At 41.9% G+C, this 15,167-nt stretch overlaps 3 protein-coding genes and 1 long non-coding RNA gene across 8 annotated transcripts; 1 reads left to right on the plus strand and 3 right to left on the minus strand.

Moving 5' to 3' along the window:
* Positions 1-269: 269 nt before the first annotated feature.
* LOC112287305 (uncharacterized) lies at positions 270-825 on the minus strand. The gene is made up of 2 exons (XR_002971229.3): positions 623-825; positions 270-423 (listed from the first exon to the last, which is right to left on the minus strand). It is a non-coding gene; the product is annotated as an uncharacterized LOC112287305 (long non-coding RNA).
* Positions 826-2,316: 1,491 nt separating this feature from the next.
* On the minus strand, positions 2,317-7,991 carry LOC112295442 (organic cation/carnitine transporter 7). Of its 5 annotated transcripts, none has more exons than XM_024547427.3 (14): positions 7,859-7,991; positions 6,745-6,980; positions 6,263-6,347; positions 5,959-6,056; positions 5,727-5,800; positions 5,422-5,517; positions 5,080-5,152; positions 4,833-4,913; positions 4,504-4,562; positions 4,242-4,326; positions 3,963-4,080; positions 3,092-3,726; positions 2,794-2,871; positions 2,317-2,682 (listed from the first exon to the last, which is right to left on the minus strand). In XM_024547427.3, exons 2-14 carry the CDS (start codon positions 6,811-6,813, stop codon positions 2,611-2,613), a joined length of 1,623 nt encoding a protein of 540 aa, XP_024403195.1. In that variant the 5' UTR covers positions 6,814-6,980; positions 7,859-7,991; the 3' UTR covers positions 2,317-2,610. The 5 variants fall into 5 exon arrangements, with proteins under 5 accessions (XP_024403195.1, XP_090109449.1, XP_090109439.1 ...); XM_090253323.1 differs by lacking the exon at positions 7,859-7,991 and adding an exon at positions 7,601-7,858; XM_090253313.1 differs by lacking the exon at positions 7,859-7,991 and adding an exon at positions 7,397-7,843.
* Positions 7,992-8,014: 23 nt separating this feature from the next.
* LOC112295903 (uncharacterized) lies at positions 8,015-9,905 on the plus strand. Its single transcript, XM_024547973.3, has 3 exons — positions 8,015-8,496; positions 8,698-8,828; positions 9,440-9,905. The coding sequence occupies exons 1-3, from the start codon at positions 8,304-8,306 to the stop codon at positions 9,731-9,733; spliced, it is 618 nt and encodes a 205-aa protein (XP_024403741.1). The 5' UTR covers positions 8,015-8,303; the 3' UTR covers positions 9,734-9,905.
* Positions 9,906-10,429: 524 nt separating this feature from the next.
* LOC112295711 (GPI mannosyltransferase 1) lies at positions 10,430-12,843 on the minus strand. Its single transcript, XM_024547616.3, has 4 exons — positions 12,057-12,843; positions 11,665-11,847; positions 11,062-11,546; positions 10,430-10,798 (listed from the first exon to the last, which is right to left on the minus strand). Exons 1-4 carry the CDS (start codon positions 12,346-12,348, stop codon positions 10,481-10,483), a joined length of 1,278 nt encoding a protein of 425 aa, XP_024403384.1. The 5' UTR covers positions 12,349-12,843; the 3' UTR covers positions 10,430-10,480.
* Between the last annotated feature and the right edge of the window lie 2,324 nt (positions 12,844-15,167).

The following is a 15,167-nucleotide window of genomic DNA, read 5'->3' on the forward strand; positions in this document are numbered from 1 at the left end:
GACGTCGACCAAGAAATTAACATTGGACGGTTAGGAGCCTATTCCAGCTAAAGGGACAACCCACAGTCCTGCAGGCATGTAAAAGACCAGGTTAACACCTTCGAGCATCATGAATGAGAGCTTTCGATGGGAAGTGGAAAGTAGCTCCGACGATGGACCACGCATTACAACCCTGACCGACGAATAGTAGTGATGGGACTAAGTTTAGAGCCAAGAACATGATCAAACCATACCCCTGAATCAATTAACCATGCGCAGACACAAAACGAAAGGGCAAACCTTCCCCACGAAGCCATGGAGACATGGCAAGGCAAACTGCAACTTCTCTTGAGATGGAGACCATAAAATAACAAAGCTCATCTGCGAGTGCTTCACTCAAAGAATAATTCAACGCTTGTATCCCTTCTTGCAGCAGTTTGAGCCCTGCACAGCTCGAGAAACAAAGCTTCAACAAGTTTTTGTGTGGGAAAGAGATAGAATTGTCTCTGAGCATGTGCTGGGTCATACATTTCTAGGAACGAAACCCACGCCACATCTCACCAGAGTGTTTATCGTTATGAGCCAAAAAACTTCCTTTAGATTACTTGTGAGGTTTGAAACAAGGATTTACAGCCAATGTGACCTGAATGTACCGCTTCTCGTCCGCTTCAAGAGCAGGGCTCCTTCTTGTGAGCAACCCACCACAGCTCGAAGAGTTTCTCCAAAAATCTCTCAACCTGGAATCTACATCAAAAATCTGCTAAACTAAATTCCCATCAGAATCAAACGGGCGTTACCTCTCCCACTCTTCGAAGCATCCTAGCGCAGCAACAGAGAATCCTCGCGGCAGACACTTCCAAGAACCCACAGATTTTGGGCTTTCTTTCCTTCATGTTGTAAGTGAGCTTGTCGATTAACAGAGAGACTGAGAGGACCGTGAGAGGTCTCCGCTCTTACGGAGGTCTATCGCGTCCAATCTCTGGCAGCACAAAAAGCTTTCAAATCACATCATCACCCATCAGAAGTATGAATGCACCAGCAAAGCAAGTGGAATACCACATTGGGTGTGTGTCAGTAGGAGTTTCAGAAAGAGGTGATGGTTTCATGTTCTTATGACGATGAAAAGTGTTTTTCTACAGAGTGTCCGTGGCGTTTTTACAACCAACCTTCAGGGGGAGTCTGAGTAAGAGGATGCATTCTAAAAAAAATTCACTAAGGATTGAGGATCCCATAGGAGTGAGCCAACACATGTCACCACATAATGTAATTTGTTAGTGGGATAGGGGAAAATTGGTCCATATTTAGGAGGAAAGTTTATGTGTGGGCATCAAATTGAGGGGAAAAGGTTGGGTAACAAGTTTGTTCAAATTGAACAAATTAATGATTTGGGAATATAGAAGAAGTTGATGCCCCTTCTACCACTAGAGTGAAGTGTTTGTGGGAGATTAAATCAAATGAACATAAAAAAATAAAAATAAAACTTTTAAAAATCATGCTTTATTTTCCTCTTAATGCAACAAAAAATAATAAGTGTGCACCTTTTTTTATTTCTAATATGATTATTGACATCAACTGTGTCATGCTATTATTTATGTATAAATAATAATAACTGTTTTAACTATAAACATCAATTTAACCTAAAAACATTTCAGCACCCTATAATATGTTGTGAAAAATAGTTCTTTTGATAAATACATAAAATGACTATATCTATTTTATAGATGATCATATTATAGTATATCCAATAAAATATGTTGAATGTGGTTTTTGTATTAATTTGCAAACAAATTACAATTTTTTTCTTCTTATTATTAATATGTGTATACATGTGTAATTTTATATTTTTTTATTCCATAATTTATAAGATTCAAGCTACTAAGTTTTGTGTCCTTTTTATGGAATGAATTCAATGATTTCTAATAATTTGAAAAATGTACATTACATCAAATTTATTTATAGAAAAACAAGAAAAATATATTTTTCAGAAATACAATAATTCCTATTGAAACAGCAGCTTAGAGAGGTGCTCTTCATCTAGATAACATGATCCCACCTTCACCCAACCACTTCCAGTCACATGGTGACATCCTCTTGCCAAATCCAATGACAAATGAAAAGATAAAATGTATAACAGGAATTGTTGAAGGATTTCCACATCTTTTAAAAGAACGTTGTTGTGCTGCCAAGCCTCACCACATACTGTATCCACTAAAAACCATGAGATGGTCCAACATCAACTCATTTACCTTGAACTTAACAAAATAAAAGTTTCACATACGCTCATTTCCTTGTGGCAACATTCACATCAAACCACTCCACTCATAAGAATACGGGATGCACATCGAAACTTAGCAGTGTGCTAAACTGATTCATGAATGTATTGATTGCAACACAACTGATGTAATAAATTACAAGGAAAAACTACCTTGTCTGCGCAAATAATCTGGCATGCCACTAAACCAAGTGCTACCATGAATCCAAGACTTTTGGTGGACACAACGCACAGGTCTTCAGCGTTCTAATGCTGATAGGATATTGAAGCCACTGCTTCTCAAAAGCCGCCTAAAGTTCAGTGGCAATGTTTCAAACAAATCCCTCTACAGTGTATACAGCAAATAGTAACGAAATAAATCAAATTCTCAAATGATCTTCAGAGGAAGCTCCTGGCTTGTGCGATTGTATGTCATCCGGTAACCTTAGCCCCTGCAAGAAGAAACCACGTTGAAGGAAGAGTTGAGGTTACCATACAATTGATATGGAAAAAAAGTATATAACAACAATAACAATGAATGAAAAATCTTAACAGGAGAATACCTTGGTTTCGACTGGAAAGAGCAACGTGGCTATGCTTGCGATCAAAGGAACCGTAGAAAAAAGAGTCACTGAAAGTATCTGCATCCAAACAAGCCCATCAAGTCAGGGGTGCACAAAATCTTGGAGAATCCACTCAAAGATGAATAAAAATAAAAATAACGAAGATTTATGTTGCATGATTATGGCAACTCTTCCTCGTCCGACTTCTGCCTCAATATTCAGCACAAAAAAGGAGAAGGTCAAGCCAAGTCAAGAAACCAACGAAGCAAAAGGCATCAAAACAGCTGGTCAAGCTTACCCTGTGACCATTTTTCATCATTTCTATGGCAACGAAGGGGCACAAGAAACCACCGATGCGACCGGCGGAGTTGCTGAAACCCAGGCCGGTAGATCTCAGCTTAGTGGGGTAGAGCTCCGGAGCATAAGCCCACAGAATAGAAAATGCACCCATGATACAGCTCCGAGCTCCAAACATGAGTGTGGTGGTAGCCATTTCCGAGAGAGGTTTCCAAAGAGGGGCTACAAAGAGGCCAGTTCCGAGGAGAAGAGCTCCCATGCTGGCCTTCCGACCGTAACGTTCAACTGTCAGGCAAGCCAATACCAGTCCTGGGAGCTCCGCCAAAGAGGTGATTAGAACTGCTTTGTAGCTTGCAACGTCCGTTCCTGGCCTACCGTCTGTCATACACCCAGCGTCCATGGAGACAACCTCATCGTGGGACTCGACGGGTAACTGGGTTGTCAGGAGCACCAGCCCATAATAGGTGAAAGCATTGGCGAAAAAGAATGTCCATAAGAGGATTGTTGTTAGCTTCAGTTCAGGAGAAAACAATTGTTGAATAATGGACCAGGCTCCTTTGACTCCACCATGATTTGTGTCGCCACGAACCTCATCAAGACTGTCACTCGGAGTATTCACCTTCGAGGCCACCTTATCTGAATGAATTGGACATATTAGGAACTAAATCAAACCAACAATAGATGAATAAAAACCTACCTGTAAAATAAAACCAGGTCGAAACTAAAATCTATCAGTTACATAAAAACCAAAAAAAAGGCGCACATTTAAAGACTGGCCTCATTTCAATTAACGATTGCGGCTCAAATTATAAGGAATTTGAAGTGACGGCAGAATGTCTTAAAAAAGACCTCGTCAAAATTTGAGATTGTACCATTGTTAATTTGATGACATGACTTAGCAAGTGAGAGGTTGCCAGTAGGCAAGGATCTTCCATTGATATATGCGACCTGTCTTAAGACTTCCCGTGCTCCCTCTATATCCCCTTTGACCTGTTTACAGAGATAAATCACAACCAATTAAATATCTAACAAAAGTTGATGTTAAGAGTTAAGACTACCCCCCCTGCAATCAGCTGCTAGACGCTATTGGGGGAAGAGTTCAACTCTATCAAACTGCAAAGAAAAGTAGTGTAGGCTTGTGATAAGCGTACCATCAAATATCGAGGAGACTCAGGAACCCATGAGTAGAAAACAAGCAACAGCAGGAATGGCAAGGCAGAAACTGCTACTAATATCCTGGAGAAATTTTGCAGTTTTCATCAACGTCAAGTCTTGCTTGTTGAGCATTGTCAACAGAGCATTACTGTTCTTTTTCATAAATTACAAAAGCATAGGAAGTTTACAACAATTAAGATGTGCATTGCTGTAGTGGTTATAATACAGAAAATTAATAAATGCGATCATTTTACAGACCTCCAACTGTGATTCGGTAAAATAACCCAAGCCAAGAGGGCTGATGATACAGAGCCCACCTGATACACATCCAAAACAATTCTTCAAAACGTTTCAAAACTAAGCTTGGGAAGAACCGCGAGAAATTTTGATGATAAATGTTGCTGGCTTGATTAGCTAGAAAGAAGGTAGCCAATAACAACTAGGCCTAAACTAGCAGGAAACGAAATGACTATCCATAAATTTGAAGACAACATTTTCTAGCATACTAGGTAATGTACATGTATAAAAACAAGTATAAGCAGTTAAAAGTTAACAAGCAAGCAAATTAAATTAGTCTTGTCACTTACCGTCCACAAGACATTCAAGAAAACAAGCCAAAAACCTCTAGAGGAAGCTGGCAAAAACTCCATACACAAGGAGAAGATCACCTACAACAAAAATTGCATACAGATTAGACCCACGAATATTCAGTTCCAAAAACAAATCTCCAGATCAAAAATTCTAACTTACTCTTAAATGTCGACACGATAGTTTTATAAGTTGCTTAAGGATGTAAAATGGACGTCATTCAAAACACTTTATTTTAAGACTTACTGATGAGCCACCAAGTCCAAAACCAACGAGTGTCCGAGCAAGAAGAAGAAACCAATAAGTTGGAGACCAAGCGCTGCAATTAAGAAACCATATGTTCCAACATTGATCAGATGTACAAGCTCACAATTATTCAGAGAACAACAATCAACTAAAAGTTCACATCAGGCTCGCAAGCTACCTTCAGAACCTAATCTTGAGAAAGATGGTAAGTGCGCTCCTATTATACTTACAATGACACACCTTTGAATAGAAAGACTTAGAATAAGTATAGATGGAAAAAAAATCCAATAAATCAATATCCACCTCCATGACAAGATGAACATGTTTTCATGGCAAACTTGCCTTAGTAACCCGAAGAAAAAAGTGAAAACAGCTGTAGCCAAAAAACCAACTCTGCGTCCTTTAATGTCAGACACTAATCCCCATATATAAGCACCCCTGCGTAGCAACGAGCTTTAAAGTATCAGTAACCAAGTTTAAATACAGCTAGAAAGTTCACCTGATAATTCATTGTAAAAGTATCAAGCCTTGTCATCAGTAATACAAAATGAAATAGAAAAAGTAGGAATAAGATATCTTGAAGCAGAGATTGGCAAACATTCCAATAAAAGAAAATCATGAAGCATACGATAGGTAATAGCATTTACACAAAGATTCCTACAAACACTGAACTCGAAATGGCGCCTTCTTGGAATGAAGGCAACCCCCATTCGCACTTTGCCTGCAATTAACATTTCGCATTCTCAGCAAAATCCGATAAGAAGCTACCACTTGATCAAAATTGTGCAACGCAAAAATAAACCTCGAGTACAGACCGATTGCTCATTCCTAAGCATTGGCATATAAACCTTAGAAAATTCTTAGTAAAAACCAGTTTACCGCAGGACCGATGAAAGACAACAGAATCATTTCTGAAGCGTCTGCCAGCCAAGCAAGGCCGGTGTAAGTCAGGATTCCCATCTGAAACTTGCCGAATCCTGAACAAACATTCCGACAAATTTCAGAGTCAAAACCCGAATAGGGAAGCTGCTTCTTAAGAAAAGCTTAAGCTCAGGAAGAAATACAATTAACGCACGTACAAGTACTATATCAAAAATACCACGTCCCCCTGAAGCAAAAAAGTGCCATTTGTATAACCCAAAAGTTCGAGAATGGAAGAAGGCATAGAAAATAAGTGAAATACCAATAGTCTCAATGGTTTCTTCAACTGTAATGTTGTCGTAATTAGCAACTTCATGGCTAACAGCATCTGGCCCAGTATACAAGTTCTGTGCCGATGCCAACAATTTCAAGGGTTGTCATTCCAGAGTTGCTGCTTTTGAAAAACTTTGATGCATGCAGAAAACAGATAATACACCAACTTCACACATAACCTCATCTGAGCAAGTATCAAACATTCTGAGTGGCTAACTTCGGTCCCTTCCGAACTACTGCTCAGAACTCTAGAATGCAAGCTCCTGAGCATGATACTATCTTAAAAATTGGTAGACGAATCATCCTAAACCAAAGCCAAATCTAGTTGGAGCACAACTTTCGAGATATTCGAGCCCTCCAGAATGGAATGTATGGTTGTGATCTGGCAGTGGCGAAAAACAACGCCTGGTGATAGGGTTCTTATAACATAGCAATCGAAATTCAAGCACACCAAAAGCACGTAGAAGATACCAGCAGACGCAAAGTCTCGGAAATTGGTTGGTTCGGATCGACACGATCGGTTATCACACCGAGCTCCATATTTAATACCGAGGACCACTCTTGAAGCCAGGATCAATGTTTCGGTGTGGCAACTAATTTACTGCAGATCTTGTCAAAACCTTTTGCTGCATTCCCGAACTTGTTACTCATCCCCTCGTAATTTGCATAAAGGAGAAGCGCTGTCATTTAAAAATAGTCGCCACGTCCTGATAAATTCCACCAAAAACAATCTAGGTCTAAGTCGGAGGTGGAACTCGAGCAATCTCGAAAGAGCACTGGAATGAACTCAAAGGACTCCTGATAGTTACTGTAAGCAAAGAGAAAAAAAAATGAATTTTGTGCATCATGAACATCAGAAGCCATTGCAACTCTTACACATAAGCCACAGAATGTAAGTAAATGACACTTGATCCACATTTTCAAGAGAAACAAAAGCATACGGACAAATACAAGAGATCGGGAATGCGACTGCTATTTTTCGATCTCGCCTCACGTTATGTGAAACCCAAACAATGCTAAAGGTTTGGATTTCAGTTGCTTTCATTTTTTACAGAAAATTGAGTCTCGAGGAACAAAAGCGTATAGACAATCTAATCCAACAACGACTCAAAATACCACGCACTCGAGGGGCCCACAAAAGGATTGCTCGCTTGCTAGATATCCCTCATGACAACCACCGGCGTTCTAATCAGTAATACCAATCTTTCTCTTTCACCCACATACTCGGCCGTCGAGCCAGCGCACCCAACAACTAACTCAAGCTAATTCGTGCGCATAGGACGATCTCTGAAACTCCCAGAAGAGGATCTCTGAAACACCTTCACACCTGGATTCCTACACACTAGATCCAGCAAACTTGTCTGTCTCCTGAGACGAAAAGATTGTCTTCGTCAGTCCAAACCCTACTCAATAATAGTCTGAAGAACAGTCCAAGGTTTGCGTGGTTCCACTGAAATCAGATCTAATTTGGCATTCCTCAGATATCAAAGCATGTGCTCCCAACGTTATTGTCACAAGGCACATGTATCGTAAAAGCTTGCAGATCTAATGTCAAAGAGCGACAGTGGCAGTATTGCAATCTTACAGGGGCTCGGTTGAGAGGAGAAAAAAACATGTTGCGGTGAAGAGCATGGCAACTTTTTCTCTCTTCTTAGTCTTTTTCTATTCTAATAATTCAGATATTTGGACTTTCTAAGAACCTGGCTTGTACTCGTGTCCATGACGGGGCTATAGTCGACGGAAACGACCTAGGTTTGCAATGAGCAGTGGATGGGGGACTTGGGTGGATGAGTTGGCATGTCGGGGTGTGTTGTTGCCTAATGTAGAGTAATCCCGAATCACGCTCATCTTGAGAAAGTGTTGTTAAACTGTATCGAACATGCAAGTGTAGGTCTGGTTGCTGTATGGCCAGCTTTTGAAGAGGCAGGGACCTAATTGCAAAGAGGAGTGAGTGGATGAGAGATGCATGGAGCGAGTAGAGTTGTTGGCATCGTCAATTAATCTAAGTGGGGGAAGTTCCCGTTATTGAGATGGGGCAAGCTCTGCAGAAATTGCGAGGAGGTTCGGGAGGAGGAGCAGCAGCAGCGTTGCGAAGAGCGCCTCCTCCCCAGCATCATGCCAACAACACCAACATCGACACCGCTGTTCGCCCGCCGCCATCGCAACCTCCACAGCCTGTGCCCCGCCAGTCCGTCGAAGTGCGACCACAGGCTCCAGAGCCGCGTGAGTGGACGAACTTTTGGTTGATTCCGATGTAGAATCGGAAGCTCGCATCTGGGTATTGTGGATTTCTTTCAATTTTGCAACGGAAGCCGACTTTTCAATTTAGAGATTCGCTGAGTTAAGGTCACTACACGTTACGTGGCTGTACCCCTGTGGTTGATTGTGAGTTGTCTAACGTTGTTGAATGTGAGAATGAATCAGAGCCCATTATTGAACCAGGAATGCCAATTCCGGGGGAGTGGAATCGCGGAGATCCCAGGTACTCAGCGATGGTGCAGCAGGTGGTGGGAAAAATTAGCACACGGCCTGGTGGAACTCAAGAGATGGGCAATGTAAGTGGATTAAGTGCAACGTTTCTGTTCCATCTTTGTGATTGTCTAACTGCACAGTGGCGACGCAGAAATTCAATTTTCAAACAGTGTTGTCTTGGAACAATACAAAATTTCTCGCCGACTCGCTAGTTGGTAAACTGTATCAAGATCTCTGTTCTTAGAAATATCTTGTGTTAATAGGTAACTTCAACAATGGCTTGTTGAAAGAAGATGAATCCAACACGTCCACTCGATTGCTTTCCACATTTTTATCTGGTGAAGGGTTTAGGGTTCTACCCCACCAGATGTGACCGAGTCTTCCTTTTATTTAAAAATTCAACAATGGATATTCCAGTCATTTGTGGAGCTTATAGGTTAGAAATGCTTAGAAATTAAATTCTGACATTCCTCTGACTCTATTAGCTCGCAGAGAAGTTTGTGATTGAGCGACAGTGAACTTGGGCATTCGTTGGGGATTGTGGTGGGTTGTGATAGCTAGGAATTCACAGCTGACCATAGTAGTGATGTACCTCCGTGAATTGAAAGTAGTTTACTCTTCGAGAATGCGTGCTTGTCTTCGAAGCCTTCCAGTCGCACGGGCGGATTCAAACTTGTTCGATTTGCGTGGGCAGGCTCAGGTGACCGCAGAATTTCGCCGACCAAGGCCTTCCAATCGGCGCACTTCAGCTGCCACCGGTCCAGACGAGGAGAAAGTGGTAGCTGCGGGCACTCTCAACATTGCAGGAATTCAGGAAGCTCTAAGGCTTTTCCAGGGTATTCGTGCCGAAGGTGAAAAGGTGCAAGAGAAGCCGATGGACGTGAAATCACTTGCAGAGAAATTTAATGTGAATGTGGTGTTGCTGGAAAGGGTGTTGAAGTATACCTCTTTGCCAGAACCCTCTCGAAAGCAGAAATTTCGTAATTAATAGGTTGTCTTCCCTACACATTCAAAAGCGCTGACTTTCTGTATTGAAAGTGCCTATTCATTGTAGTTGTATGATGTTTTGTCCTCAGACACTTTTTCTGACAGTGAGTGAATATCATCCTATCAGAGTGCAATTTCTTAAGCCAAGTTTGGAGACTGGAAGCAACAGAAAATTTTACTTGCATGGATGAATTTCTGAATCCTTTTCCTACTGTATACATGTTATTGCGGCAGAACTGTGATTCAGCGGTCTCGCCACCTTTCTGGAATGTGATTAGTTGGTATGCGAATAAATTTGCTGTCAGTAATGTGATCTGTAAAAGGAAGTAAAATTAAGTTGGAGGAAAGAGAGCCAAACATATGGTAACGATAAGTTGACCTTAAAGTCTACTTCCATCAAACCGAAGGCTGCTGACAGCTCTGTAAAATTTGCTTCAAAAAGACGCACAAACTGGATAGTAAAGTCCTGTACTCAAACAACATACCTTAATTGCTGTTAGATGACGTCATTTGAAACAGCCGACATCCTGCAGTTCGCCTAGAGAAAGCGACGGGTTTTAATATCTTCAACTATTCAAGTGGTCCGACTGTTGATCCTGAAGCGGATGGCTTTCAAAATGTTTGCAGGTTATCAAATCTAAGCTAGAGACGAATCTCCTCAAAACAAGGCTGAAAATGCGCATCACTAAGCAAAGAGTAGCAATTGGAAAAGATTCTCATAATTAGTCCACACGAGTAAACAGTACTATCAATCAGACTTGGTATTGGGAAACCGGCGAATCCGAACAAGCTTGCCCTGTTGGAAAAGAGGGCAAAGCGAGTGCTGATGCACAATAACGCCAAGGATACCCACAGTGGCAGCGAAGAATATAAGGCTTGCTGTCCATAGCTGGAAAAACACATTATATCCTCTGAATTCTAAAAGGTAAGCCCAGCCTAACCAATGCACCTGAGCAGCTGTCCAAACACCCATACACAGAGCTCCTTTCTTCCAACTCAATCTACTGGCTGGAATGATGACAGGGAGCAGGCAAAAGAACCACACGAAATACTGTGCAGTGATCACCTGAAAGAGACACCAAGGAGAAAGATTTAGTAAAGATCGCGAATATTGCCACTGGTGTTTCCAGAGAGACAAGGAGAATGCGATTAAATTTTGTTAAATCCTAAAACCAAATGACAGTAGATTCAGAAACCATAGACTAATGCATGTTTCAATACATGGCGAGCCAAACTCCTAAATTCTTAGATAAATCATGAAAATATCCTGCAATTCAAAGAAACGATTGATCTCAACAAGCAACTAGAGGAATAAGATTGGGCCTGGACCTTGTTGAAAGCGACGAAAGCCACTGTTTGAGCGAAGAAGCAGAAAGGCAGATCCTTCGCAAAGTAGTTTGCAATTACTGATTGAACACCCATTTGAGGAACGAATGCCAACACACGTTCCAGCAGTGTAAACCCGAGAGAATGATGGAGATACACATAATAGAAATATATGGAAAAATTATGTCGCGGATCGGTACGCATGAAGTGGTACAATAAAGCCTCTTGCAGAAACTCCATGCCGTAGAAGCAATAGCAGATTCCCGTCAGTGCAAAGAACGTTCCTCCAGAAACAAGACCAAACGTGAGTCTCTCGGGGTTCAACCATCCCATTAAACCTTCCGAATCCAGCTTGTATTTTGAAATGCGGGCAGCCACCGAAGGATAGTCTTCATCAAGAAAGAAGATGATGGGAAGGGCGTATATGACTGGATAGATGCGGAAGTGAACCACCACTCCAAACCAGATTGCGGCCTGAGCCAGCCGCCCTAACAACGAAAACACCGCAACAAGGGCTTACCAATAAATCAACAGAAGGCTTTACGCAATGCCCTCCAAATCTGATAAAATCGATCAAATAATCTGCCTTGCAGGAGTTGAACATACCAGTCATGAGGCATTTGAGAATCCATAGAATAACGACACAAACGAGTGCCTCGCAGTTCCCTCGTGTCGCCACAGCAAACGTAAATGGGTTAAAGAACCACAATGCGGCGCAGACGACTTGCACATTGTCAGCCACGCCCCGCAGCCTGAGCACTTGACTAATCAGAATACCCACCAGCAGATCTGCAACACACAGCAGAGCACCATAACCATTCAGCTCTGCCATGAATACATATAGTTTCCCCACAAATTTAACCTACCAACCTGCCACATCTCACATGATTAACGCATCTTAGCTCATCAGCACGCAATCTTCAGCCCCCCATCCTCAATTGATTTGATTAAAGACACCAAGCACAACACTGAGGCACAGGAATGAGATGAAAGCGTACCAGCGGCTGCGAAGAGCACTTTGCCCCAGCATCGATGAAGCACGATGTTAGGAACGAGTATGAGTGCCAACAGCGGCGAGTAGCGGTATGTGTCGCGATCGAATGGCGACTTCCCTTCTACTATCAGCCTTGAGGCATCCGAAAACACTGTGTAATCAATGTCGGTGTAGGGCACCTCCATGTGTGCATCCTGCCAGTCTCCATATACGATCAACCCCACTCGTAGTATTGCCGCAGCAAAAACTAGCGCTCGTCCTGCACTATCGCTTTCCCACCCCCATAATCGCCCCATCCTCGGAGCTCCGTCCCTCGCTTCTCAAATGCACCAAGAGCAAGCTAGAAATTCATGCGTAGCTGATGACGATCTAGAACGACGGGGAAAAAAAACCTCATAAGCGGAACAACTCGCTCTTATTACATCATAATAACTAGTGTCAGATCTATTTATCGTAGGCATTGCCGTCTCGTGTTAGTCTTCACTTCTGTGTTACAAATAATTTCCTCCTTGGGGTCTCGGTGCATCTGTGAAAAATCGGCGACATTCAGAAGTGTGTCATTACTGCCTCAACAATTGCTAGAATAACTGTGCCGCGAGGGACATAGCTCGGGTGGCAATCTTAGTTGCACTATCAATTCCTGATCATATTCACCAAAACTTCCGCATTGCAAGTAGTGTACGATAAAAGGGGAGATGCGACGAACGGTCAGGACAGTAACCCTAGATCACTGATTATCCCGCTTCAAAAGATCGAACCATCTTCATGGAATCTGATCTGCCAATTCTATAATCGTTAAGGCTGAGTTGGGAATCCACAGAACTCTGAAATACGCAGCATACTCTCCTGGAACTCTTGATGTCTTTAGATAATGGAAATTAATTAGGTTGAGGCGGTTGAGAGTAGTACCCACCCACCATCGTCTAATGCGCACAAGGCCTACGCACCACGACACTACTTTCCGGGTTAAGTAGTTGAGGAAGATTGATAATGAAAGCCTCTTATAATTGTTGACAACACCTACATCATTGGGCCATTCGGTCTTCTCTGTTGAGCATACTCGACATACATTGAGCAAGCTCACTGAAATACATTGCATTGCATGGATTCAAGATATTACAGTGCATTTAAGCTAAATCTTCACGCAGTTATAAGTTATGTGGCGTCTACAGAAATCGAGTATGCATCTTTGAAGATTGTCTCCAAAGTCAAGTGCCAAGTGCAACCAAAGGTTGGCATCGAAATTGCACCCGAAGCAGGCGATACAGTCGGATAATGAAGTCCAGCAGCCGGCTGCAAATCGAATTGAGATGCTAAATGCAAGTTATTCGGACGTTGATTAAGCTATCTTCTAAAAGATATTTGAACAAAGCTGTCATGGGTAAACAAGCATTTGCATTGAATTGCTTCAACTGTCCTCAAAAATCCAAGAACAGACGAATCAAAACAACAAAACCTGCATACGTAATCTCCACACAAATAAATTAGAAAACTTCTTGTGATCATGCCGATTAAACTTTACTTCCTTCTGACAAAGCCAGAAATTTGTGATTCAAGATGAAACTCGCAAGCCGCAACCTTCACATATAGACCCTGAAGAGATTGCTGAAGTGTTTCGAGACGGTGGTTCTACTCCTTCAACTTCACCTTACCTCTTAGTTTGCTTATTCGACGGATTTGCTGCTCGAAGTTATGATCTTCAAAACCTTGCGACATTTTCGGTTTTCTGCATTTTGTGTAGTTTCATTGGAAGAAAACCCCCTGCGTCTCTTCAAAGAATCTGATCAGTCAGTTCCCTGTGAGGGAGAGAAACAAGTGCGTCACTGACAGGCTTACTTGAGCCTACTGTGGAAATTTCGACCACTGTCGCTATTAATGCCCCAGCTTTGAAATCTGCCGCTTTAACATAACGATCAAAAAACTCTCCCGAGGGCTACTTGCTTCTAATGAGCATGCTCTAGAATCAGAGTCAGGTACATAGAATTTCACTAGCACCACCCGGCTCCTCTTGTGGATCTTCACTTGTGTCATCAAATAAGATGTAAGACAGCAGATGCATCTGCAGTCTGACATTGAGCCATTCTTTTGAAAAGCTCTCGAAGAGTTTCCGGCCAGATCATACCTAACCAATCCCACGCGTCTCGATTGCCCGAAGGATGCGTTCCTAATGTACCTCCACGTACCAAACTAGACATACAAGGGGTCCAGAGTTTGAATCCCAAGTGTCTGCGTCATCTGTCTTATTCTTATCAGAGTTGGCATCCGCGAGAAGAAATGGCTGAAAGACAAGATTCCAACCTGCGCGAATCCTAAGACCCCACGCTTCCATTCCAAATGTACCATCTGAAAATGAATGGAGGTCTTACAAAAATCTCAAATATGCACTGTTTGATGACGCATAGTGGGACCAAAGTGAACCAGGTCCCACGCAATTCTCTTGTAATGCCTGCATGCTAGCAGAATTGCTGGGGTCAGAAGCTGCTCAAAAATTAAGTCTACTGAAACCAGAGTATGTTAAGAACTTAACACGGTCCCATTTCATCTTTCTAGATAAAAAAACAACACTATGTAAGTTGGACATCTTGACATTGCACGTGGCCTACATGTACACACCAAATTCAAAACAAAATTGTGATGTTGAAAATTTTCGAATCATTACAAACTGGATACAACCCGTGTTAAATGTGCGACAATATAAAGTACTGAAACTAAACCACAACGAAAGAGTCAGGTAAATCAAATCTACGTTAAACACTAGACCACTACAACATACCACGTCATGTGACAAAACACAATGTAGAAACTAGATAAATCACGACTTCCACCTCTATCAACTCCATCTTGTACAGGTTAAAACTTAGATGAAACTACAATGATACACATCAATCAGTATCACAGCGTTCAGTCTATGAACACGTAAAGCTGAAAAAGATTAATCACAACTTCCGACACAAAATCTAAAGACATGCCAAAGTTGCTTCAACATCTGCAACTTGCATCCATAAGAATATCCATCACTCTTCTCCCGTGATGAATTTTTGGATGTATTATGTTCGGTGAAATAACTAGTCAATTTAGGGATCAACAGATGGCAGCATGATTAGATGTATTGGTG

Source organism: Physcomitrium patens, chromosome 1, assembly GCF_059467195.1.
Source record: "Physcomitrium patens ecotype Gransden chromosome 1, ASM5946719v1, whole genome shotgun sequence".
NCBI classification, from domain to species: Eukaryota; Viridiplantae; Streptophyta; class Bryopsida; order Funariales; family Funariaceae; genus Physcomitrium; species Physcomitrium patens.

Excerpts from the sequence above, each read along its gene's own strand:
- LOC112295442 (XM_024547427.3), bottom strand. The coding sequence starts at position 6,813 with ATGGAGCTCGGTGTGATAACCGATCGTGTCGATCCGAACCAACCAATT. Across the intron at positions 4,081-4,241 it reads AGTCTCCTCGATATTTGATG|GTCAAAGGGGATATAGAGGG; the intron begins GTACGCTTATCA and ends CTCTGTAAACAG. Across the intron at positions 2,872-3,091 it reads TGATGAAAAATGGTCACAGG|ATACTTTCAGTGACTCTTTT; the intron begins GTAAGCTTGACC and ends GTTTGGATGCAG.
- LOC112295711 (XM_024547616.3), bottom strand. The coding sequence starts at position 12,348 with ATGGGGCGATTATGGGGGTGGGAAAGCGATAGTGCAGGACGAGCGCTA. Across the intron at positions 11,848-12,056 it reads AGTGCTCTTCGCAGCCGCTG|ATCTGCTGGTGGGTATTCTG; the intron begins GTACGCTTTCAT and ends TGTGTGTTGCAG. Across the intron at positions 11,547-11,664 it reads TCTCAAATGCCTCATGACTG|GGCGGCTGGCTCAGGCCGCA; the intron begins GTATGTTCAACT and ends TTTCGTTGTTAG.
- LOC112295903 (XM_024547973.3), top strand. The coding sequence starts at position 8,304 with ATGGGGCAAGCTCTGCAGAAATTGCGAGGAGGTTCGGGAGGAGGAGCA. Across the intron at positions 8,497-8,697 it reads ACCACAGGCTCCAGAGCCGC|AGCCCATTATTGAACCAGGA; the intron begins GTGAGTGGACGA and ends AGAATGAATCAG. Across the intron at positions 8,829-9,439 it reads GAACTCAAGAGATGGGCAAT|GCTCAGGTGACCGCAGAATT; the intron begins GTAAGTGGATTA and ends TTGCGTGGGCAG.